The sequence below is a fragment of the Epinephelus moara genome, chromosome 24, assembly GCF_006386435.1.
Source record: "Epinephelus moara isolate mb chromosome 24, YSFRI_EMoa_1.0, whole genome shotgun sequence".
In the NCBI taxonomy this organism is placed as follows: domain Eukaryota; kingdom Metazoa; phylum Chordata; class Actinopteri; order Perciformes; family Serranidae; genus Epinephelus; species Epinephelus moara.
Genome location: NC_065529.1, coordinates 40,426,633 through 40,453,538, shown reverse-complemented (window position 1 = coordinate 40,453,538; position 26,906 = coordinate 40,426,633). Strand labels below are relative to the sequence as shown.

At 42.8% G+C, this 26,906-nt stretch overlaps 1 protein-coding gene across 3 annotated transcripts in view; it reads left to right on the top strand.

Moving 5' to 3' along the window:
- The window catches only part of rap1gapb (RAP1 GTPase activating protein b), a 112,921-nt gene that overhangs the window by 63,175 nt on the left and 22,840 nt on the right, over window positions 1–26,906 (top strand). For 2 of the 3 annotated variants that reach the window (XM_050038654.1, XM_050038652.1), the window contains exons 4-12: window positions 8,063–8,152; window positions 12,984–13,022; window positions 13,181–13,366; window positions 16,414–16,517; window positions 23,144–23,222; window positions 23,320–23,373; window positions 23,460–23,543; window positions 23,635–23,735; window positions 24,163–24,292. In XM_050038654.1, coding sequence (XP_049894611.1) covers window positions 8,063–8,152; window positions 12,984–13,022; window positions 13,181–13,366; window positions 16,414–16,517; window positions 23,144–23,222; window positions 23,320–23,373; window positions 23,460–23,543; window positions 23,635–23,735; window positions 24,163–24,292 — 867 coding nt within the window. Of the gene's footprint in view, window positions 1–3,093; window positions 3,382–5,006; window positions 5,043–8,062; window positions 8,153–12,983; window positions 13,023–13,180; window positions 13,367–16,413; window positions 16,518–23,143; window positions 23,223–23,319; window positions 23,374–23,459; window positions 23,544–23,634; window positions 23,736–24,162; window positions 24,293–26,906 lie in introns of those variants that run through there. The other variant, XM_050038653.1, reaches the window with a different exon arrangement.

Here is a 26,906-nt window from a genome sequence, read left to right as displayed (position 1 = left end):
ATGTGTATCTCTCAGCCCCTCAGGCATTCAAACAGTGATGGTGTATTCACTGCAGCGGCTCCATATTGTCTCTGAGGGCAGGAGACGAAACGTGAGCGGCTTAAAAGATTGAAGTCTGAAAGTCCAGCGGAGACACTTCCAAGTCAAACTTGTGATTCCCTTCATTTGCTTGCTGCTGATCTTGGTCTTGTACTCTACATGTTGGCTCACACCACATACTGTAGTCACCAGGACCAAACAGGCCTGTACAACAGCGGGTCGACTTTCCCGACAGCTTGAGCTGAGATGTCGCACTCACAGCTTCGCAATCAGTATGCTTTATGACTGAAACAATGTCATTGCTCATAGTGTGAATCTGAATAGTAATTAATGTCTCCCTCACGTTTCGCCATCATGTAACAATTACACATGATTATCAGGCAAGTGTGTAATTAGTATTCAGCTCTCCTCTGCAAATGTTCTCAAATCCCAGTTTGGCATTCAGCTAAAGCCTGTCTAGACCTGAGTAAACAGATCACAAGTAATGAAATGCAACCTCAGGATGAGACAGTGTTTAAAAGGCTGGCCCACTCTGGTGCAGTATTGGTCCACTGAAAGTTACCTCTGTCCATATAAAGTCTGTATTTTGTGCACTTTAATTCAGCCCATGTAACCTCTGCTCCCTGTGTGTACTTACCATCTACTTCCCTCAGGGGAAATCAATGCAGACGGGTAGCAGACAGTGTTTATCTTCTATTGCGCAATGAAAAACGCTTAACATATATAGGGAGAATCTGTCCTCTTGAAAGCTTTCAGCAGTGTTTTTTTTAAGTAGGTCAGTGTTTTGTTGATATCTGATGTTGGGCCTGATGGAGAAAGCTGCACTGATAGACTCTGCTTTCACAGAACGACAGCTCCCCTCTCCTCCCACAGTGCTTCCCTCGTCCTTTTTTTTATCTCTTTCCCTCCCTGTCTTCCCTTTTCTCTCAAGCTCTCGTGTCATACTAGTGCTTAACTATGCACAGATGATTTCAGAGGTGCTGAAGTTGGCTAAGTCCCCCATCAGGCTGTGGCATCCACACATGCAGCGATGCTGGGCTGCTTGCCTGTCTGTTTCGCATATCTCCCAGGTGGAAGTGATAACACGTGGAGCTTTCACATTGTTGTTTTCTCAGCAAGGACGTGATGCAGTGAAAAGTGCCTGATGCAATCCCATGTTGAGTCCCCGGAGTGCAGCACTCATTTATTTACAGATAAGTTTGGTATTTTTTAGCCTGGGCACTGTTTTCCCATGTTTCTGTGTCTAATGTGGATGACTACTTTTTAAATTCATCCAGTATTGAGCGAGAGGGCTGCAGCTGGCAGTGGCAAAACAAGCTGTAATGTAGCCACGCAGGGCATATTTGCAGCAATGTACATCCACTAAATGTGCTTGTTTTTGCCACTGACAGGCTCACATTGTTATTATAAGTGCCTGACAACATTATAGAAAGGATCCTTACAGAGTTAGACCTCGACTTTTTCTTAACCAAAAGCAATTTTGGGGCTGTTTCTCATTAAACAAAAAGGATCATACCCTTTACAAAAGGTCTATCTCTGTAGGGATCCTTTCGATAATGTTGTCAGATACTTAGAATGATAATCTGAGCCTGTCAGTGGCAAAAACAAGCACTTTTAGTGGACATATATTGATTATGCTCAAATGCCCTGAGTGGTTATATTAGCAGCCTGTTTGGCCGCGTTGGTGTCCTGGACCAATTTCAAAAACTGTTTCCATTAGTCACTTACAGTGCTTTCAGACCTAGAGTTGTCTTGCTTTGGTCTGAATCAGGGACTAATTTTGTTACAAAGCTGCATAATTGCCTAGAGTTGGTTCGTGTTCTCACAGCAGCATTTACAAGCGGACCAGATCAAATGCCTTGTGTGAGAAAGCTGCTCTTGATTGGTCAGAATTTCCATGTGGGAAAAATCCAGGAAGTAAAGCAAACGTTGAAGAAGAGTACACTTGCAAGATAAATGTGACACTTTCTAATGTCACAATGGAGGGACAACTACGCAGGTTGATTTTAGCGCTGCTCATCGTGGACTATATTGCTGTCATTGTTCATTTTAGTCAAACCATACAGTTTGAAAACGAGGCGCGGCTCCAACTAGAAAACAATGTTTTGATGCATTGGATGTGCTGAATGTGCATATTAAGGCAGTACAGGAGGAGGTGCACATTAATAATCCTCCAGGACTGTAACATGCTCATGTTTAACCCAAACAATGTGTCATGTGACTGCAGTTGGTTCAGATCGAGGTCGGAACACGTTCTCACCACAAACTGCACCAGTGTTTGTTATTAACCGGACTGAGACCACCTCTTCAAGAAGGTCTCGGTCCGGTTGTTTTGGTGCACAGCAGAGTGCGATTATTGTGTTCACACCTGCCCAAACGAACCACACTTAGGGGGCAAACGAACTTGAGTTTGATTGAAATGAACCAAACTGGGCAGGTGTGACTGCACCCTTGAGCCATTCATTCATAATGTCAACTTTATCTTATTAAGTATTGATTGTAAACAAAAAAAAATCTCAGCAAGATAAGTGTTGATAATCTGTCTGAGTGCTTGTACAGGAAAAGTAGTACATGACAAACAGCTCACAATCAGCACTGCAGGTATAATTGACCCACTTCTCAACACGTGCTGTAAAACACATCGTAACATAAACTGTAAAGTGTGACGAAACTTCTGTCCTCAATTGCTTTTGAGGGACAGAAATGCCAACACTGACCTGTTTTCATGCTTGTGTCTGGCTCTCTGTGTGGAGCCGAGAAGTGTTTCTCACAGGGAGGCTTGGAAAAAACACAAGATGAAAGAAAAGAGGAAGAGAATAGTCTCATATTGTGCTTCAACAGAAAAGAGAACTGTGCCGTTTTTCGTCCGTCTACTTGCAAGTGTGTGTGTTTGCATTAAAAAGAGAAGATAGTTGTGCACAGTGCGGGGAGAAACATTGTCCCTCCCTTCCTCCTTACTTCCTTCAGAACAGCTGTGTGTGTCTACGGCAGAGTGGAGTAAAGGGGGGGCTATAAAAAAGGGGAAGGAAGGGAAATGATGTTCTCACACTACAGCTTCAGACTTTTACCTCAGACAATGCTGTATGGATTCTGATTGACAGCTATCAAGTTTTCTCTCCCGGTGTATTGCCTGAGCGACAGTGAGTGTGAGGTGTCATTGTCAATCTCGCCTTTCTCCTCGTGGCTGACAGTAACATCAACACCCTCGCTCTTGTCAGCTTGCCTGCGCTGGTACTTGTGGGAATGATGACTGAGCTCAGGACAGCTAAGAATGCCTTATTGGACGGACTGTTCAACAGTCCCGCCAGTAAGCCTTTTCCCAAGAGGCGATGCCTCAGTGATGTGAGTATTTTTCACTTGCTGGAAGTGAGAGATTCTTCTCGCTCTAGTTATTGTTGCTTGTTTAATTCTTAAGGTGGCTTAGAGACAGAGCTATAATATGTGTCCAGTGCTGCAGGACAATAGATATTGGATTTTTGTACACTGTACAGATAGATACATGCTCCACTGCCCTGGGATCTGTTTTTAGCCCCATACAGATCGTCTGTGTTAGGGGAGAAATTGCCTCCAGCACAGACTTTTTTCTTTTTTAACCTGATGATAGCACGCAAAATAGAAGTCACAAACTCTGCAATGATGCTGTTTTTATTAGGACACATATCTACATAGCTATTGCTCATGTTCTGCTGCACTAAAACAGCTCCCCCACAATCCAGGAGTGCATTGTCTCCCATCTTTCTCAGGAGAGATTCAGCACTGATGTGGTTACTGTATGGTTCACTGCTAATCTGGTCAGCATAAGACAATGTTTGTTGATGTTTGTTTTGCAGTCAGGAGAGCGGTATCTCCCCGAATATCATATGGCACTGTTTATTTTCACATGCAACAATAGACTACAGGCTGCACCTTTGGCTTTATGAGGTCAGGGTGTGTGTGTTTGTGAAAGTGTGCTTTTACAGCGGGCGGTAGGTGTGTGTTTAAGCATCTTTTAGCACGTGCAAAAATGTTTCTGTGCATGCACGTGAATGCTTTCCCGTGGTTTTGTGTGTGTGTGTGTTTTGCACGTCCTGCAGCGCCCCTCAGTAAATTTAAGCTGTCATGTGGAAACATCAGCTTGGCACTTCAGTCCACTTGTGTTACATGGTGAACAGAGGGCTCACCCCACAACAAGCACTGCCGCCAGGGCTGCTGCGATCCTCTTCATCTCAGGTTTGAGCTGCTTAACATCCATAACGTGGCCTCTGCAGATGAGAAAGCATGCCTGCAGGCGTTTCCTTGTACTTTAACCTGGAGCAGTACCTCAGCTAATTGGACAAAAAACTAAATGATGTTCTGCGGTAGTGCATGGTTCAGGTGTGATTATGAATTTAGAAGCTGGATTGAAGCCTCCTTGTGTAATGAGCAGCACTGGTGTTAGTACACCAGACTGACATGAAACCCAGTTGCCAGACCGTCCATGCTCAATTATTTTTGTTTCCTGCCTTGCACACTTTGTATCTGCTTGTTATCTGATAGGTTAAGTGTCTCATTCACACATTAATGTGCCTCAGACGCCCAGCTCTGAGTGTCTTCCAGCTGATTTTGCCATGCGTGCAGTCAGATGAGCTGTTGGCTGTAGCAACAGAGAGAGGCACCATGGAGCTCTGAGACTCATTTTCCCTGTAGACTTACTTGTTTACAGTGTGTTTGTCTTGAAGCGTGGAGGAACAATTCTCCTGGAGTTGAATGGCGTCTCAGTGAGATTGGTGTCAAGTGGGGTGGAGGATGTGTTACGGAGTGCCGTCATAGTGAGATGAGGAATTAGGGGGTGTCAGAGATTCCAGCAGGAGGTCCCATGTTTTGAGACTGCACAGCCAGCTTTAGCAGTGAGCAGAGATGAAGGATAAGTGAAGGCTGCGGGGGAAACATATCCAGACAACTTATAAACCCATGTCGCTTTGTGGATCTGTGTCAACTCTCTTCCCCAGACCTCGGACCTGTTTGCCATGATCGAGAGGATGCAGGTACTGTAAGCGGTCCCCGGGTTCTGCCTTTCGTACTCGCTGCTTAAACGTGACCATTTTTCCTCCCAAGCTTTAATCAGAGAGCATCCTCAGAAATTCACTTGCTTTGGACATAAAACTTCCATTTACTTCTATTCTGAGACTCACGTTTTTCTGCTTTTCCTGCTATTTTTGTACTCCAGATCACAACCCTGCTACTGCAACACTTTTGTGTGTCCCTCTCTTTGCCATTTATGTTTTGGGGGTTTTTTTTGTATTCGCAGCAGTGACAGCCCTAGGCTGCCTCTGGAAACCTGATGCTTGTGAATGTGCTGAACAGAGCCTTTTTGTTTCCTCTTCACAGCTGTGTAGTTTTGTCTGCGTCACCAGACGTGTGAAATATTGTTATGGATTTGTAGGGATGCAGTTTGTTTTGTAGCCTGTGATGTTCAACTCCAGAATAACACAAAACAGAAGCAAGAGTAGCAGATTCTGAGTAAGCCAGTGGAAAGAGATCAGCACATATTAAACATATCCTCTTTGTTACTGTGGACATTCATTCATTCATTTTTTTATTTTTACTGAATCTAAATACAGTTCTTTTTCTTTCTTTTAAATCTGAATTAAAATTCCAGTGTGTAGGATTTAGGAGGATATATTGGCAGCAATGGAATATAACATAATAATTGTGTTTTCTGTAGTGTGTAATCACCTGAAAATAAGAATCATTGTGTTTTTGTCACCTTGGAATGAGCTGTTTATATCTATAGAGGTAGCAGGTTCTCGTCTACGGAGGTTGCACCACCATGTTTCCACAGTTTTGGAGAGGTAGAGACCTCTGCAAATTATTCGGCTCCCGGGAAAAACCTCCTAAACATCTGGATCTTTAGTTATCAGAAAAAAGTTGAGCACACATAAGCAGATGCAAGAATAGTAGCCTGTCTTCAACATGCCAGACAGCACAGGAGAAACACTGATATGATACTGATACTGATACTGATAGGGGGCAGCAGTAGTTCAGTCCACAGGGACTTGGTTTGGGAACCGGAGGATTGCCTGTTCAAGTCCCTGCCCGGACCAAATATGAACCACTGCTTTATCCAGTATTCCACTGGTCCATTTTTTTTCTGTAAAGGAGGAGACCTCTGTGGATAACTCGGCTCATGATACAAACCTCTGCAACAATAAACACTGAAGGAATTCTAACCGGCAGAAGTTTCAGCTGGTTGAAATCTGCAATCCTCACTGCTAGATGCCACTAAATCCCTCTAATGCAGGATTTATACTTCTGCGTCAAATCAACGTCATATTTACGTCGGCTCTACGTCAACGCAGAGCGAACGCTGCACCCTACGCCATAGCCTGACGTGCACCTACTCAAAAATGTAACTCCACGTTGTGGCAACGCAGACCTCCTGTCTATTTCTGTAAGCTGACACCATTTCCCTCAGTGGAAGCAAAGCTTTTATTTACCTCCACAAAAACAGCACTTTAAGTCTTGTGTGTGATTTATCCTGGCTTCATATGAGCAGAGGAAATCTCCGCTCGTCGCTAGGCTAATTTATACAATATAAAATGCCATAGGCTTGTGCTAAAAACATTAGCATGGTGTATTTGTTTGGAAAATGTGTCTGTGTGTTTGTCTGTGAATGCTGTGTTTGCAATTGACGTTATTAAGCCATGTTTAATGTGTGTTTAATGTGTGTTTTGAATCAACTAATCTTACCAGCACTTTTCAGAAACCCAGACACTGACTTGTGTTTTGGAGGTGTAACTGCAAAGTGACACAGACACACCATCGCACAAGTATAAATACTCACAATGGTGTACCCCATGTGCGTCGGCTACAGCGTAGGTTCTGCATAGACGCACAAGTATGAATCCCATTTAAATCTTACACACTGCTCCTTTAAGTCTTCTTCTAAGAGGTCAAATATCGTATGAAATTGATCTTATAGCTTTGGCATTGCTATGTCATGGTCAAATTAACATGATCTGAAACACCATGTAAATCTGAACTGTCTACAATGATACTATCTTAGTTGGAAACATCGAAACATTGCTGAAGGAGGCACAAAAACATGATCTAGGTTTGGAGTATGTACAACACTGTAGAAGCTCAAACATTTCCCTGAACTTTCACTGCTAGAAAAAGAATGACAGGCGTAAAAGGCGTGATGTCATGGCGTGAAGATCTGTATCACTAATGCCTTCATTTTAATTGTAAAGTGTGAAGTGTTTCTGAGCTTCGTGGGGATTTTAGGGAAGATTCAAATTGTATTAATTTTTTTTAACTTTTGGTTGAGAAGCACCTGAACAGCACAGAAGCAGTTCTCCCGGGTTGCAGGCGGCAGTAACATATCTTACCAGCAGTAATGCATATTCTCCAACAAGTAAAGGGAATGCGGGAATGAGGGAGGGAGAGACAGAAGCAGCGGAACCGTCTTCAAAGAATGAATTTAATGAAAGCATTTCCAATTTCCATTTGATTCATCTCCTGTAGTCCTAAAAAAAAAAAAAAAAAGTGCATCAAATTTGATACGTTTCAAATCTTGCTGGAGGGCATTCCACACAAAGAGGCCACTGATCAGGAATGCTTTGTTCCTCATCTCTCTCTCTCTCTGTGCTTTGGGAACTGTCAGTAGTTATGAGTCAGCAGAATAAAGATAGAGTAGATGGAAAGCCCTTTTTTGGCACTTTCTGGCCCTTTAGTGGAATTGTGGTTCGTGGTATATCTGCAGTATGGCGTGATGGAAACACCTCCTCTGTCCTCATGGATCTCTGCTTATCTTTTTCACCAGCTATAGTCCGCAAACTGTCGCTCCTCTTTACTTCCTCTTTCTGTTGTCCATCTGCTGATTGAGCTTGTGTTATGTAAACATGAATTATTGTCACAGATACTAAGCTCGCTCTATGCTGCTACATACATTTCAAATGATACAAATGTTCTGTGTCATGCGTGTCTTTTTTTTATCTTTCCGAACCTGTGTCGTAGATATTCCACCTGTTCTCTCAGTTTGCTTTCATTTCTCTCTCCGCAGGGTTGCAGAATGGATGAGCAAAGATGCCCCCTCCCTCCGCCCCTCAAAGTGAGTCGCAAATCCTCACATCTCCTCAGAGACCACAGTCTGGTAAAGCATCCATAATGGCAGAGTTATAAACCTTTCCTTATCAGCTGTCAGACAGGCTTTAGGACGCTCACCGACGGAGTTAGGAACTCGACGGGGACTGGGATTGCAAAATCCTAAGCTGTCCTGTTACCTAGAAAGGCTGATGCAGTCAGCAGTGAAGACGGGGAAATACTCTCAGCTGGAGCTCTGAGGTCAAGTCAGAGAGGGCAAACAATAGATGGTAATCATCTGAATGAAGAGTGTAAACCATTTAATATTGTGGACTGATAACGGTCAGATAACTTGGTGAGGGTTTGACCGCCCTGTGATGTGTATAATATAGCTTTAGAGTTCACAGTCCTGCTGGCATTAATAATTAAAGGGATAATGCCACCCTATAAAAATGTGTAAATGAGCTATCACTATGCGGCCAAAAGGATGTGGACATCCATGTGTGATTATTGAACATCTAATTCCAAAACCATGGGCATTATGCTGCTGTAACAACAATGCTGCTGCCCCCTCACAAAAATATTCAAATATAAAGTCACTTTCCCCCTGCACAAAAAAACACCTGCTAACATCTGTCTTTTTAATGCATCAGGAAAGATTTTAATTGGCATTCACACCCGTGTCAAATGACTCTTAGTAGGCATGGGTATTTGTTGCCTCTGGCTCCAATCGGCATTGATGGCAACATAACAACTGGGTGAATGTGCTAATTTAAGCCCCTTCCTCCTTCACCAGCAAGATGCAATGATGAGCCATCACAAAACACTGTCCATCTCTGCCCAAGCAGCACTCAAACGTCGATCCAAATTAGTCTGCACCGTGTTCAAAAGAGAGACTGGATAACTGGGAGATGTATGAAAAGAAGTAAGCACCATGAAGCTTTCATAGGCCTCCATGCTCCTCTCTGCTGTCTACCTGTTCTCCAGCCTGTCTGTGACGTTGAACGTGACACACCAAAAAGAAAACACCACACACAGAAAAGCATACTCATCTGCTGCAGAGCTGCTCTCATCTACTGGCAGTGGGAAAGGAGTGTGAAAGCCTATTTTTAGCACGTTTACCTGTGTGTAAAAAAACCCCACATACACAGGCTAATTTTGAGTCCGTTTTTTCGTGGGAAAATGTTAAACATCTAAAACTGAATACGACTTCACGTGTGTGTCGATCACATTTGCACGCTGAGTCCGAAACTTTCGTCAGTCATTAAAATTTTTGGAACAGGTTTGATTTTTTGCATTTTTTGCATCCGTCAGAGCCTTTAGAGACGTGTGACTGAGAATCAGTGAAGAAAATGTGGTGGCAGAACACAGCCGTGACAAGACAGAGGAATCATTCCATAACTCAGACAGCTACGTTCAACAGGTTAGATAGTAATATTCAGGTGGATGATGATGACGAGGAGGAGGATGTGGACCGCACACAGAATACAGAGACAGAGAGATGGGACAGGTCCGCCCCTTCGTGCAGCTGCAGTGCCAAATGAAAGACAGGGAGGGAGTGGTGACAGTCAGATAGGTAACTCTAGTGGAGAGAATCAAAAGAGGAAATGTGTCTTTTCATTTTGTCACGTATTGCGAATTTTCGAATGAATAGAACAATAAAAATGCACCTGAATCATACTGGCACACAGAAAAACAATAAAAATGCACCTGAATCATACTGGCACACAGAAACCAAAAGGTTTCTGTGTGCCAGTATGATTCAGGTGCATTTTCATGCCACCCCAAGACTGTCAGAGGCTATTCAGGTGCATTTTCATGCCACCCCAAGACTGTCAGAGGCTCCATCTGGCCACCTTTGTTAAAACCTTCTGTTGGCGCCGCTGCTGTAACAGCCTCAACTTCTTTGAACAGGCTCTCCAGGAAAACTTTTGAGCCTAGCTTTAACCGATTTGTTTCTGTTCAGCCACAGAGCATTAGTGAGGTCAGGCACTGATGGTGGGCGATAAGGCCTGGATTTCAGTCAGCATTACACTTCATCCCAAAGGGGCCGGATGGAGTCAACGTCAGGGCTCTGTGCAGGCCGGTCAAGTTCTTCCACACTAAACTTGGATAACTGTTTCTTTAAGGAGCTGGCTTTGTGCAGGGGGATAGTGTCATGTTGAAACAGGACAGGGTCTTCTCTAAACTGTTGCAACAAAGTTGGAAGAACACTGTGGTCTAAAATACAGTATATAATAATATCAGTGTGTCCTGCAGCTGTTAGGTTTCCCTTAATTAGCGCTAATGAGCTTAGCTCACACCATGAAACAGCCCCAGACCAAATTTATATAAAACAGGCCCATACTTTGGGATATACTTAAGATTATTTTTTGAGGGGGGCTTTTTGCTTTTTTTTAATTGATAGGACAGTATTAATTTTAAAAGGGGAGAAAGAGAGAGAGAGGATGACACACAGCAAGGGACTGCAGGCTGGAATTAAACCCATGGCTGCTGCAGCAAGGATGTTGCCTTTGTACATGGGACACCTGCTCTACCCACTGAGCAACTGGGCACCCGTGCTTTGGGATTTACTTTAGTGTTCCATGGCTCATGCATGTCTGGGTCAGCCTGTTGGTGTATGCAGACAATGTGATGAAGCTGCAGTGGAGGCTTTTTTTTGCAGCAACTCTTAGATGTAGTATACCATGCAGGATTTTCCAAAATGTGTAGACTTATTTATTTTCTCCTTATTTTGTTATGTTCGGGACATTTCTGGGCACAGTGCACAGGTGAGAACAGGACTTTATAGCGACCAGGTGCCAGACAATAAGCAGTAGGCATCCAAGAGGACGCTTTGAAGATCGTGGACCCAGTGCCAAAAAAATCTGAGGGTGGCTTTCTCTCATGCTGGCAAGCATGTTTACAAACAGTAACCCACAATTCCTGCGTAGATTTAGGGCTGCCCTCGACTAAGAATTTCCTAGTCGACCAGTAGTCGTCATTTAGGGCCCTTAGTCGACTAGTCGCCTGCATTTTTACGATTTAAATTTGATAATTAAATGACACAATGGTTTGAGTTGAAGGTGTGAGAAAGAATAGTATCAGTAACATTGTTAACACTGTGCTACATTACAGAGAAATACAAAACTGTACTAATGAACCTTCATTAATATAGGCCTATATTTTATCTACAAGTGCACGTCACACACTGAGCGAGCCGCCTGTTAATGACGCTGTGGGCTAATGGGCATGTAGCTACTTCCATGTTTCACATGATACGTCATGTTTATAGTCGACCAATGAAGATGAGTTTACATATCACCTTGGGTTCGTCCTTCACCTTCTCAAAATGATCCCACACTTTGGATTTCCTGCCCGACATGTTACTAACTAGCCTGTGGAATAACTGCAGGTACCAGCCCTGGAAATTAACGTCACTCCTGTCTGACTGCTGAACGTGGCCACTTCCTGTGTTTGTCCTTTCAAATTAAATTCCCACATGGTCCAGTCATATAGGTTTGGATTTATTTTGACAAGGTGCAGCTCCTCATAGAGTTTCACATTTGTTTGTTCTTGCCAACTAATGACCTTTCTGGTTGACCAACATTTGGTCGACTGGTACGGGGCAGCCCTACATCGTATACCCTTAACACCAATAAAACATCAGACTTTGTTATTGGCCCTTTTTTAGAGTGCTCTGTCTAGACCAAACATTTCTAGCCACACTAGCTAGCAGCTCTCTGGAGGGCACAGTCAACCAGATAGTTGTTCAGTCAGCTCATCACTTTGGCCCTAACTGTAATACCTCAACTACTATAGAATAGATTGAAATGAAATTGTGTATAGGCATTCATTGTTCCCAGATGATTTAACCTACTGACTTTGGCAATCTCCTGACTTTTCCTCCAGCAGCACCGTGAGGTTGACATGATTTGTTTTATGTTAAAATGTCTTGATAATTATTGGCTGGATTGCCATAGGATTTTGACACAAATGGAGTGAATCGTCTTTACTTTGGTGTTCCTCTGACTGTCCCTCTAGTTCCTCCTCCATGGTGGCTACAGTTGCCAATAACGCAATGTCATCAGAAAGGTTACATTTTGTGTAAGGGACTTTGCTTTCACTTAGTTGAGCATAAGACGAAGTTCTCTTGCTTTCACTTTTGCTACGTATAGCCGTTATAACTTGTAATGGAACAGGTCCAGGTACACTCTGCTGAGGTTGTTGAAAGGCGTTCTTGGGAAATGGACAAAATCACTTTCTGAAATTGAAGGGAAGTGTGTTTGCCAAGGAAGTAAGCTGCAATGTTTTGTCACAAAATGTTTTTCTGCAAAGGACATCAGAATGCCACAGTAACTGAATACAACTATCAGATGGTAAAATGAGGGATGGAATGTTTGTTATTGTGTGATGTCCAGTGATGTGTTTTAAATAGGACTGCATGCATTAGCTGCCAGTAACTGAAAGTAAGCTTCTCTCACAAAAACGTATCGGGTAGAAAGCAAGGCACTTTCTTTTTCAAAGTGAAAGATTGTATTGTCGTCTTTTTGTCATGTCACTGCTGAGATTTTTTAACACCCACTCATGAAATAAAATATTTCAACATTTACTAAATGACAAGCTGAAATGACAACTTACATTCTAACAATGAGAGCAGTGAGTGCAGATTTATGATTTAACAGAAAGGGGCTGTGCATTCACCAGAGAGGATATAAGGCATTTGTCAGACGTCCTGCTAATGTGGCCTCTGTCATGTTTGCAGGATGAGAAAAGTAACCCTGAAAAATGATGACACTGTAGTTAATATTCTGTCACAGTGTTAAGATGCTCATTGTTATTTCCTCAAAGAACCAAAAGTGAAAGTATGACTTGAAGCAGCTGTTTGTCAGCTTGACTCATATTTGTTTCCCTCCCTGCAGACAGAAGAGGACTACATCCCTTATCCCAGCGTCCACGAGGTACATGCCACACTCTCTCCCCACAGATAACTCACAATGCACCCAGACACTGCAAAGCTAAATGTTTAAACAGGAAAAACAAAAGCACACATGAAAGCAGTGCAGTGCTCGATGCAACACGCCAGCTAATCAGTGTTATTATTGTCCATCACTGTCAGGTTCTGGGTCGCACGAGCCCCTTTCCACTCATCCTGCTGCCCCAGTTTGGCGGTTACTGGATCGAGGGGACCAATCATGAGCCTAAAGACCCACCAGAGGCCGATCAACCCCCCTGTCCTACCTCCCACGTCAAATTGGAGACAAACAGCCTCGCCAAGATCTACAGGAAGCAATTCATGGGCAAGGTGAGGATGGGGAAAAGAGGTCTGGTTTTAAGCATCACAAAACAAGATTCAAGATCACACAGAGTGGGAAATTTGTCTTTGGCCCTACTGTATACTGCAGCCATAGAAATACAACATATAACATTGACAAATCAACATTATACCCAACGTAGCAAGAAGAAACCTTAAAAGATAACTTGCAAATCAGCAAATCGTTATAATCCAATGCCAGATCTGGATTTATCTAACATTGTTTAAAAGCTTGATGGACAGAGATATGAATGAACTTTTAAATCTGTTCACTCTAAATCTCCGACCAGAGGGCAGCAGCTTGTACTCTGTATGCAGAACATGAGAGGAGTCATTGGTGATCTTATTGGCTTGACTTAGAGTAGTCTGTTCAAAAATAGACTGCATGACAATGTGCTCTTTGACACCTATTATTTTCCACGCAGTATGGATCAATCGAAACATCAAACTGAATGATTTACTCAGTGTACTATAGGCATCCTAAAATATATAGTTGTATTTGGAAAAGGTTCCTTATTTCCATTTCTTTAAATTCACTAGCCTGATATCAGTGATGTATATCGATTTGATGTAACAGTGACCCCGAAAAACTTATCTTACGATATATGGACATGACCTCGATCATTATGCTGACCTCGATGTTGCCTCCCCGTTGTGTTTACGTGCATGTTTGTTTACGTAAGAGCGTCACCAACATTTTAGACAACAGGATGCCAGAATAAACAACAGATTTTACCAACCATTACTTACTTACTTACTTTTCTTTCTACCCCTGCCTACTTGTGCAGATCTGAAGAAAACACTTTAAAGACAACACAGCGTAGCTTACCGGTAGCCTGCAGCTGCACTTTTGGAGTTGAAGAGGCACAGTCTTGGTAGTCATTAGCTTGCCATTCTTTGGCAATGAGCCATAAAGTCTGTCGTTTTTAGTTGTACCCATCAACAATTTTATTCTCAAATCCATAAATCCACCAGCAAACCTCCCAGCTCTCAGGCTGTCCATGCCCGGGAGCTGACTGCAACACACCGGCCAGATTATGGGGGCAACTGTGATGTTCCCGGAGCTTCGCTAAGCTTGTCTGTTAGCTACAAGAGGCATCACTTGGTTTTGGTTTTGTTGGTTAAAATTTCGTACTAAGTCTCAGATTGAGTCATTTTGGCTTACTCCTTTAAATGTACTTTAATTTTTTATACACCTTATTGTATATTTATTCATTTTCTGTAACTGCTTATCCTGTTTGGGGGTCATGGGGGGGCTGGAGCCTATCCCAGCTGACACTGGGCGAGAGGTGGGTACACCCTGGACAGGGCGCCAGACTATCACAGGGCTGACACATAGAAACAGACAACCATTCACACTCACATTAGAGTGACCAATTAACCTGAAGCCTAGTTCAAATTACAAGATTTTCACCCCGATTTTGCGTCGCGGAGATTATCGTAATCTTTTGAGTGTTCATACCTGGCGACGTGTGTTTCTGTCAGTGGGAGTCTCGCCAACTGCATTATGACCTGTGTGTGCACACCACAAGATTTCTCCACTCAGCCCTCGCCAATAGAGCCATAGATAACACGGTGATGTCACCAAACTTGGAGACGACACATCGTAAAGGCATGGATATTCTTCCCATTGTTGAATCAGATCTGCCTCCAGGGCTGGGGTCCAAACACAACGCACTCCCTGTGATCCTGTGGACGCCGCCATTGTTGTTGTTGCTTGCCGGCTTGTCAGTGTTGCCAGATCTTGGAAGAGAAACAAGCAACCAGGACTATGGAAACAAGCCTAAAAGAAGCGACTGGACCTGGCAACCCTGCGGCTTGTCCTCCTCACATTTCTTCCGTCCTCCTGCGTGCTGACGTGGGACGTATCCCGCCTCTTATTGGCTGATGCTCTTTGTCAATCGTGTCACACTTCTCCAGTTTTCTAGCGTGCCAGATATCCAGTCCCAGTCACAGACAAGGGGGAGACTTGTTCGTAGGCTTGTTCACACGTGAGGACTCGTCGTAGCAGACTACCTGCCGACTCACCTCCGACCCAAGGTGGCTCTCAAGATCCCGCGACGTCAGAATCGGGGTGAAAATCGTGTAATGTGAACTAGGCTTAACAGATACTCCCTGGACTGTGGGAGGAAGCCGGGGTATCTGGAGAAACTCCCTAAAGAAGGGCACCCTGGGTTGGAACCAGGAACTAGCCCTTCCTACCAGCAATATCACTGTCTGAATATTCTTAAGAATTAAAAGTTCACTGCTCTTTGAAAAGGGTGTACTTGCATTATTAAGCAATGATATCATCATATCAATGGCATAAAATGATCTCAAAATGACAATAATATCACAATTATTATTATGGAACTATTTTTGGGATGATCAAAAGAAGATATTGAGTCAAGCTTACATATTTAGTCATCCAATTGTCAGACCGCAGCTTATATGTGTTGTCAAAAACAGGACTTTGTCAAAGGAATAAAGTTTGTGTGTGGGCTATCTATAATTCAATCACCATTGCAACAACAAGGATGATGTATCAGGCCCATGAAGCAACATGTCGGCCTTGCAAAGAGATGAGGACATACACCAGCTGCCACTCTTTGCTTCTGACATTAAATCAAAGTGTGTGTTCGCCTTGAAAACCTTTACTTCTGTCAGTAAACATACGCCATTAGCATTCTCCCTCAAAGCGATGAAGCAAAGTGCATGCACAAGTACAGAGCACATACACTACACAAAGTGAGAGAAAACATTCTCAGTGTCACCATATTTTGCTGCAGTATGTGACACTGAACTGTGAAACAAACTGCCTCATTGTAAATACAGAATATATAGGTGGTTGTGTGTTAAATTAAGATTTGTAGAAGTTGGTACCTTGTTTCACACCTTGTTCCTCAGGGGCACTTCAGCTACTCTCCTAAATTAAAACACTGTTACTGTTACTCTCTCTGCCACTCTCCATTTATAATTTATTCTAGCAGTTTTTATTGTCAGTTGTTGGAGGAGTGTTCAGCCTTGCATTTAAATTTCTTCTGCTTATCTGCCCCCAGGAACACTTTAATTATTACACCATGGATGCTGCCCTGGGCCACTTGGTCTTTTCCATGAAGTATGATGTCATTGGGGATCAAGAGCATCTGCGTTTGATGCTTCGGTACAGTTGCCTATTATCTTTATCTCTGACCTGTTTTCTCTCCAATTTGTGCTATTTTTTCTCGCCACGTCCTTCTTGATCACGGCCCTCTCCTTTGCTGTATCCGCTGTGATTGCCTTTATTCCGTTTTCCTCTCTATGTTTCTCTCTCTATGCCCCCGTTTTTTTCACACAACCCTGGCTTCAAATATCCATGTAATGCAATGATTTTTGGCATTTACCCATAGGTCTCCCAAAACAGAACCATTCCATATACAGTATTCTCACACATGACTTGACTGTTCCAGATAGATCACGTTGGGGTTTGTTTTTTGGCTCAAAAACAGCATTAAGTCAAGCAAAACTGACACAGAGGAAGAAGAGCATCCCCAGCTCTTGTGACTTCTAAAATATATTTCCTGCTTGATTGCTGACAGCAGGCAGTGCTGCAGCAAGGCATGCCCCTGCTGTCAGTGGGCACTCAATGAATTTTCTCATCAATTAGGTATGACTTCAGACGTCTGCTGCCCATTTTTCCCAGACTGACAGCAACCAGGCGACTATTGTCAAAGGATTGCAACATGTGTGCGTGCTGTACTTCTCTTCTACAAAATTACTTCAGCTCATTCATTTATTTTTCATAACCGCTTATCCTGTTTGGGGCCACGCGGGGTGGGGGGCTGGAGCCTATCCCAGCTGACACTGGGTAAGAGGCAAGGTACACCCTGGACAGGTCACCAGACTATCACAGGGCTGACACATAGAGACAGACAACCATTCACACTCACATTCACACCTACGGACAATTTAGGCCTTGTTCACAGCAGCAGACGTCTTTGTGCGCCGATGTAGCGGTGATGTTGATGCAGCAGTGCTAAGTTCATTTGTAAGCTTGTAAGTAGTCCCAAAAGTACTAACAAAGCGCAAACAACCCGGCATATATCCGCCATTGTTGTTGTGGTTCCTGGGCGCCTAATGGGCACGTGTGAACTGGGTTGCAGCATCATCACCATCCAAAATCTCCGTCTATCCTGTTTACACGTCTCCATAGAAACGGATATTTTTAAAAACTTTCATTTTGGAAGCAGTTTTTGAAAATCTCCGTTTTCGGCGAGAAAAACGTTGGTTACATGTAAATGATTACCCTGGAAATCCAGAGTTCTTGCGAGAGCACAATTTGAATTTGCTCAGCGAGTCACTCTGCCAATCAGTAATGATGCTCATTACCCATGCCGTTGGAGCCCAGCTGCACCAATCACATCGGTGTATCTGATGTAGGCGGGCCAGAGGCGAGCTAAACAGATGACGACAGCGCTGTGGCGACGAAGTCCGGAATCAGTCAGTAAACATTGCAAGATGGCTATGGATGAACACCAGTTGTTTGAAATGGCTTTGGCCGCTACAATGAACGAGTTAGACTTGGCTTTTTCTCTAAAAGAGGAACAGAAGATGGCGCTCGAATCTTTCCTTTGCAAGAAGGACGTTTTTGCTGTTTTGTCGACAGGATACGGCAAGAGTCTAATCTACCAGTTAGCTCCACTGGTAGCTAAGCTCTGGATACGTCACCCCGCGTATTGTTCTGATTGGTCGTAGTGTTATCCAATTGCGTGCAGTGATATTTTCAAATGCATGCTTGGTGCCGCCCCCCGAGTACCTATTTTCAGAAACATACGTAACCGTATAAACAGGCCCTTAGAGTCACCAATAAACCTGCATGTCTTTGGACTGTGGGAGGAAGCCGGAGTACCCTGAAGAAATCCACCCTGACACAGGCAGAACATGCAAAGCGGACCAAACCCTGGTCCCAATCCCCCACCCTGGGTTCGAACCAGCCCTCTTGCTGTGAGGTGACAATGCTAACCACTGCAGCACCGTGCCACAGAGCAAGAAGAGCATTCCCAATCCTTACTGACTTCTAAAATATATTTCCTGCTTGATTGTTGACAGCAGGCAGTGCCGCAGCAAGGCATGCCCCTGCTGTCAGTGGGCACTAAATAAATTTTCTCATCAATTAGGTATGACATCAGACGTCTGCTGCCTATTTTTTTTTTTTTACAGACTGACAGCATCCAAGTCGCTGTTGTTAAAGGATTGCAACATGTGTGTATGCTGTGCTTCTCTTCTACAAAATGCCTCATTCACAGTTTGTGTCTGAAGTGTTTTTTTAAACACATTTAATCTCAGGAAGGCCTTGAGAACACCTGCTTTAGTGGGCATCTGCTCCATCAAGCCTCTAACGAGCTCCTAGGAAACACAACAAAACACATGCCAGGCTCCACCAGAGATTTGTGTCATTTATGTTCTGGTAGTCGTGTAATAATGTGAGTCTAAATACAAGTGTGAAAGTGTTTGTGTGGAGCATAAACACTCGAGCTGCTCTGTATAAATGACTTTAAAATCTGAGCCACAAAGTACCCAACAATCAGCACACTATTCATCTATGTTTTACAAGTGTAGTGGCTCCCACCCACCATCAGCCAAACTCGTGCTCACTCCCCGAAACTCCTTCACATTCTGCTAAAGACAGACGAGGGGGAGAGAGGCAGAACTCAGCACGCCATATAACCTGTGAAATAATTTTATACCCGAGAGACTCCACTCCAGATTTTAATAGCTGCATTCCCTCTTTGTTAATGGAGCTTTGGAGTGGATGAATGTGGCGAGGTAACAGTCACTCAGCCCACAACATGTTTCACATAGTGATGTTTTCCACTGGGTGGGCAGCCCCCACAGTCACCCTGTCACCCCAGTCAAACTCATTCACCTGAGGTAGTGTAGTCACAGGCACTGACTCACAGTCCATATTTAAAGCATCTCATCTTTATTATAAGATCACAGTAGATCTGTAGGTGTGTAGCTGAGTTATGTTATCATGGCAACATGTGGGTGTAGCATGCTAACCTGCTAACAGAAGTCATTTATTGGTTATATGCAACTTCAATCAACCAAATGTTTGTTTATAAGCTCCCAACTTTATTACCTGCTGATTATTAATCCAAACTGCCAAACAGGAAGTAAGAGCTCTAATGGGCTCCACGCTGCCTTCAAATCGAACTCATGAGTAAGGCCCTGATCACAAAACGCGAGGTGCACCGCACTACCTTTTTTTAAAAAATTGAATGCCACTAGTAAATGAAAAAAAACTCTTGCTGTGCCTTTTTATTGTTGCCAGGCAACCACACCATCACATCCTTACACTAACCTTTCCATGTAATCAATCTACTGTTTTATTCCCCAGTATTTAGTATCTAGTTACGAAAATGTTGGGTACTTGCTGTAGCTCTGGTTGAGGGTGAGAGGCTGTCAGTCAATAGTTTGCTGGGCACAGGGAAACAGAGATCTGTGTGGGTGCATGCAGAGATGGGCAAAAATACATCAAAATGTATTTTGATACAAAATACAAAATACCCCTCAAATAAATGTATCAAAATAAAATACAAAATACTGGTGGCAGAAAATGTATCAAAATAAAATACATGTATTTTGTATTTTCAAATACAGAAAAAAAAAAAGTATTTTTCTTTTTAGCAGCGACCCGCAGCTCTATAGGTCACTCTGTCAGTCGGTCGGTTGGTTGGTCGGTTGGTCCACAAAGCATTTCGTGAATAACTCAAAAAGTCCTTGACCAAAAATGCTCAAAATGTGCATACTGCAACTAGAGACCATGAGTAAGTATACCAGAAAGAATGCCCACGATTCGTCCATAGGTGGCGCTATACTAACCGATTCGAATCTTTCTGTGAATAACTCAAAAAGTCCTTGACCAAAAACATCAAGCCAGTTGACATCTGTCACACTCAGATAAAATATTTACCTTGACAGACAATCTGTTGAACTTGGAAGACGTGAGCAGTAAGCTAGTCTACTGGTAGTGTGGGTCCATCCACGTGAGCAGCATGCCTGGCAAGTCTAGTCTAGCTGTGCTGTGAACTGTCCACCAACGGTCTCGCTAAACAGCAGCAAGATACTGTAGCTACTGTAGCTAGCTAACTTGTTGGCTGTCTAACTTGGAGCCTTTGGAGCCCTGTGTTCAACTTTTTTCAAATGAAAAAGAGTAAAAAAAAATGCTAGGGACATAAACCCTAAAATATTATTTATTGATTCAGATTTAGATTCAGACAACTTTATTGATCCCATGTGAGGCAATTCATTTATAGCATACTCATCCCAAGCATCAACCACAACGACATACAATTTTCTATGTTATGCACAGTCCAGTAACGACATACAATTTTCTATGTTATGCACAGTCCAGTAAAACAGACCACTACGTCATTGAATGGCCCAAGTTTAAAAAACATATAGATAAAAATACTTAGAAAAACAAAAAGTAAAAAATATTGTTACATCCAATATTATAAGAATGTGTAGCCTATTATTTTTGTTTTTTGATTCTTAGAGAAAGTATTTTGAGTATTTTAAATACAACATTACTCCACTCAAAAGTATTTTGTTACAAATTACATTTGCTTTTTATCGGCCTTATCAAATACAAATTACAAAATACTCAAATGTAATTGAAATACAAGTAATAGAAATACTGCCCATCCCTGGGTACATGAGACCCTAAGAAAGAGGGTGGATCACGGGGAGTACCACCAGTTGGTCCAGGAGCTTCGCCTCAATGATGGTTGTTTCCAGGCATGTTTTACGATGACTCGGGGGCAGTTTGACAACCTGCTGTCTATCATCAGGCCGTATAACTCTGGGTATCCAGCAGCTGCTACCACTAGTTTCTCCTCTATTGTGTTATGTCTTGGTTTTGTGTTTTGGACCCCAAATGCAGAGACAGAAGCAAAAAACAGTTCAAAGTGTTTATTGGAAAACACTAAGTTCAAAACCAACAGAAAAAGGGGCAAGTGGAGGCGGCGGAGGACTGGCTGGCGTTGCTGGACAGGGCTCAGCATGAGGAAACACTGAAGCACTGGAAGTTGCGATCAGGTATGGCAGGGAGGCACACCAGTAGCTGCACAAAAAACAAAAGCGCTTAAGAGCGACGAAAAAACACGAAATTCACTACTTCACAAAAGACTGGAGCCACTACTTTACCGATTGAGACGGGATAATCTGGCACAGGAGTGGTGTCTTGACCAGGCTTTATTGCAGGAGTGATTACTGGATGAGCACCAGGTGTGCCTAATTGCGAAGAGCCGGCCAGCCACACCCTCAGCTGAGGGGAGAGAAAAGGGAGGGGGAAAAAGAAAAACACAAAACACAAAACCAAACACCAAAACAAACGTTATCATGACATATTGTTTACCAACTGTAAACTTGTTGTCGTGATCACCACAAAAGGTCCACCTCTCAAATCATCTGATTCTACAGTGGGAAAAAAGATGATGAAAAAAGAGATGACGTGGGGCCCTTTTACGCTCTGAGCTGAAGTTTTTTTTTTTCAACTCGTCTAGAGCGCAGAAACACGAGGTGCGTCACAACGCAGAAAGCTTCAATCTTATTAAAAACAATTTTTTTAAAAACGCCTCCAGCTGCTAAAACGCTTTCTGTGTGATCGGGGCCTTAGTGGTTTCCCCATGGGAAGCTGTGTACACGATATGTTTGTTGCTCAAGTGGTTAAGTCTTGAGCGCACCAATGTGAGGCAATGGCAATGTGAAGCCACCAAGGCTAACAATAAAGCTAGCGAGCAAGCGGGTCACATAATGCAGGAAATGCAAAGGAATAATGGGAATATCAGTATTTTCTTCAAATGTATTATGAAAATTCTGAAGAAATTTACATGACTAAAATTATAATATTTTGACTTAATATCCTCCAGGAGGCGGAGTACCCGGAGAGAACCCACCCCCATTATAAGGACAATTAGGATAATAAGAAGAAATAGTTTTGTAGTCTTACATAGAACTGTTATTTGATTGTCTTAACTGATTACGCACTAATGTAGGTTTGTCTACAGGAGCTTCCTGTTAAAAAGCAAGGAGTAGAAGCTCCTCAAGGGGAGTTCATAATTGAAGTTGGTTCACTTCAGGTGCAGACCTGATGAAAGCTTGCTGCTAGCTGCCCAGTAGCCAGGTATATGGAGTATACACACCTCTTTTTCTGGCCTTTTGCAGTATACCAAAGTAACAGCCAAAAAGCCATTGGAATATATAGGGGACTATACCCACTTCCTCCTCAGTAACCTACACATGTCCCGAATTGTACACCCACCTCATCAACTACCACAACACCACTGGTTAGGAGTGCTGACTGCAAGTACAATTCACGTCCAGTGCTAACGTTGGCAAGAGAATTTAAGCAATGATTATTTTTGAGAAAAATTCTAAGTACCCCAGTAATGTGGCTGTTATCTCACCATTGTTCTAGACACGGATTACTCTGTAGCACTTAGTGCTCAGTGTAGCTTAGTTTTGGTGGTGTTGTTTTGTTGTACCCATCACTTATAGCAGTGACCCCCCAAAAGGCACTGGTATTTGACCCTCTTCCAGGCAAACTGGTTCAAACACATCAAGTGTACAGACCAATATGCTCCCAGCTCCACACAGTATGTATAGGAAAGGTCCCCTTTGAACTAGCACTTCATTTGCATGAATGCTAAACATCAAAGACAGAAAACATTAAAGCAGGAGGATTGCTCTGGATTAGAAACTGAACACTGAGCTTTTTGACTTTTAAAACTGTTTGCCTTTCAGCACTAAGCTAAAAACCCACCACGATGTGATCCCTATTTCCTGCCTTACCGAGTTCCCCAATGTGGTTCAGATGGCCAAGGTAGGCAGTTATTATCACACAGAGTATACAGCCAAAAATATAATATTTCTGCATATATTTAAAATAAGGAAAACTGAATGTACTTCTTCACTTGCAGCTTGTTTGTGAAGAAGTAAACGTGGACAGGTTTTATCCGGTCCTCTACCCAAAGGTAGGCACTAAATTTCTGTCTTGCTATCCACACCACCACATCTCCATGAACCTGACTGGAAGTGTTCTGTTCTCTCTCCACCTCAGGCATCAAGGCTCATTGTCACCTTTGACGAGCATGTGATCAGCAACAACTTCAAGTTTGGGGTTATTTATCAAAAGTTTGGCCAGGTGAGTGCGCTGCCGAGATACTGCCGCTAATCCTTGCTCTTGAAGTCATGTGTCACTCCTCCTGAAAATGTCCTTTGCTTCCTCCACGCAGACATCAGAGGAGGAGCTGTTTGGGAACATGGAAGAAAGTCCCTCCTTTGTGGAGTTCTTGGAGTTTCTGGGCCACAAGATTGAGCTTCATGACTTTAAAGGGTTTGGACGCTTTTCAGTTCGATTTCTGTCCGTTTTCTCGGCTGTAGATTGAAGTGCTTTTGCTTAATTCTCAGCAAAGCGTTTCACCTCATGTCTATCAAAGGCCAGCCATCACTCACTTTGCTATTGATCAGAGTTAGCTTTAAATGAATCCCAGAAAAAGCGATTTAGAGTGTCCTGATATTTGTACTGTTGCTGACATTGTGATTGAGTAAGCAGAAGAAGTGCCCTTGGCATTCTCTCAATGATGGATGAGCGTGAAAGGGCCCGGTGCTCTGAGAGCACGCACTTATGTTCCAGTCCTAACACCGCTTTGTTCCCCTCTTTTCTGTCTCGGCTGTTCACATCCATCCTCTCCCTTTTTTCTCTTCTTTTTCTTGCATCTGTCCTTAAATCTCCTCTCTCCTCCTCTCCTTTTCTTCTTCAGGTTTCGGGGTGGACTGGATGTCACTCACGGGCAGACAGGAACAGAATCCGTCTACACAAATTTCCATAATAAGGAGATTATGTTCCATGTGTCCACCAAGCTGCCTTACACAGAGGGAGACTCACAGCAGGTACAGTGACAATGATTAATTATCAGGCTAACTAATTTGTGTTTAAGGGCAGTTTTCATCACCCTTCACTAACTGATTTGTCAAGGCCTCTCCTTGTGACTCCTCCACGTGACAGACTGTAGCAGCAGCAGCAGCTAATATAGGTCAGGGCTGTAAAATGCAAAGTTAAGGCATTTAAAGGTGTTCTATGCAGAATTTTCGAAAAAAAACAAACAAGTTTGGGTCTTTTATCTGTACTTCTTAATGTTAGGGTGTAAATTATTATGGTGCTGCAGCCTTCAACCTGATCGGTGTCAGGGCATACACACACATACACAACACGAGTTCAGCAAACAGCAGAGCAGAGAGGCCACTAACTAGAAAATTACTGACAACTACGCTCATTACTGTTTCATTAAAACCTTTGTGAAAGCCAATAATTTATTACAGTAATACATAAGTTTAACAAGCATAAACATGTAGAAAGGGATATTTCATCCACAGTCTCTTATCCACCGCTGCTACATCCTGGTCTCATTGTGAAGTCATCGAAATCAGGCGCTTGGGCAGTGACTTGCAGCGTCAGAGACTGACAAAAAAAGTCGTCCTGTAACATCACCATGATATGTGGCCAGCCGCTGATAGAGTTTAATGCGAAACACGGCGGGACAAGAACAAAACAAAAGAAAGAAACACCAACAAACACAGACTTTCACTCAGGAGAGTGGTGTTCGTGTCCCGTAAGATTATAAAGCCAAACCCTGTCCTTTTTCCCGAAACCTAACCTCGTGCATTAATTGTTGGAGGAAAAAAAACGTCAATTTGCAGCGTTGTACTGAGGTAGTGCGTTATTTTGAAAGAGACTATATAAACGTTAAATTTCCTGTGAAAACGGAAATGTACTTTTACAGAAGACAATGCATGTAACAGGCAGAACTTGACACGGTGTCCCAGGACGTCAACAACCAACGCACCCAGGGTAGCTTGCACGTCGTATGTGGACGTGGAAAGTCCATGACCAAATGTCAATATGTGATGAGGTCGGAATGAGAATGCATTTTGGCAGCGAACATTATGTTTTAGCTCACTTGCTCGGCTGATAGCAAAGTGTCTCAAACGAGCTGAAATAAAAGCTGTCCGTGTGTAGTCTCATCATAGACTGTGTATAAAGATGGACGACACGTTTCCACTTTCCCCCACTGCACAGAAGTGAAGCTAAAATATACGGCCGCTGCCATCTAGCTTTGGTGACGTCCTTTGGAGCCAGAGTCTGCGTAGTAGCAGTATCAAGTTTCTTGTCAATACACCCGTCCAACCATGTGAGCGCACCCATTGGCTCACACATTTGTCAATCATGTTGTAAAATCCCTGTTTTATAGCATTAAATATCTAAATAAAACCAAACTTTTCAGAAAAACGAACACTTGCACAAACAGCAGGGTGATATAAACTACCTTAAATAACAGAAAAAAATCTTTGGGAAAGATTTACTTGATGTGTGTTTGAGTTTTTAATTTGGCCTATGTCCCTTCCACTAACATGAAGAGGGCGGGCTTTATGACCTGTACTACAGCCAGCTGCCAGGGTGCGTTCAAGATGCATTGGCTTTTCTTTTGGGGGCTGTAATGTCGTCCATCTTTGTATCCAGTCTGTAAGTCTAACTGTCCAGCTCAGTTTGCTACTTATCTTACAATCGGGCAAATTCTTTTAAACTTAGCTGCTGACTGAGACAAACAGCCGTCCTTCATCTTCCAGCAGTGCGAGCAAGAGGAGGAGGAATGGCTGATACTGACTGATGAAAACTAAACTTCACTCAATACTGTGATGTCAGGAATATTTATATAGTTGTAAACATTACTGTCACTGCTCTAGAAACATTTAGTTCTACTTAAAATACTAGAATCTAATCCTGTTCTGACTTCACTTTTTTAAATCAATATATTTTCTAAAATCAATTATTTAGCAATGAAAAAGGACTGATAAGGAATATTGATAAGAGGAGTAGTATCGATAAAATCTTAATCTGTATTTTCTCATTTTCCTCTTATTTTGCTGTGTACAGGATGTTTCTGGGCACAGTGCAGAGGTGAGGTCGGAACTTTATAAAAAGGTAGCAACTAGACCACAACATGCATCCAAGAGGAAGCCATGAAAATTGCAGATGCAACACCAAAAAATGCAAATATAGAAAGGATAAAAATGCCAAGCTGGCAAAGCTTGTTTCAGAATGAATCTGAGGACGGCTTTCACTTCTGCTGGCGATACTGTTTACCAACAGTTATCAACAATTCCTGCATGGAGTATTATGTAAGTTCACGTTGAGGAAGCAAGACAAATCATTTGAATCTGAATCTGCAAAAAGTAAAATCAGTATTTAAAGTGAAATTTTGACATTTTGGGAAGTGCACTTATTCACTCTCTTTAAGAAACTCAAGCAAGTCCTGTTGCCTACGATATAGCACTTAAGATTACAATGTATTTGCTAAGCAATCCACATTGTTTTTCCAGTCTTGCAGTTCTGCTGTCCTCACTTTCTCTGCTGTCCCTGAGAAATATATATATTTTTTGTATTTAGCATCTCCACAAGCACTTCAGTGTTCTCTGTTGGCATTGAAGTTTCTCTGCCGTTGGTTTG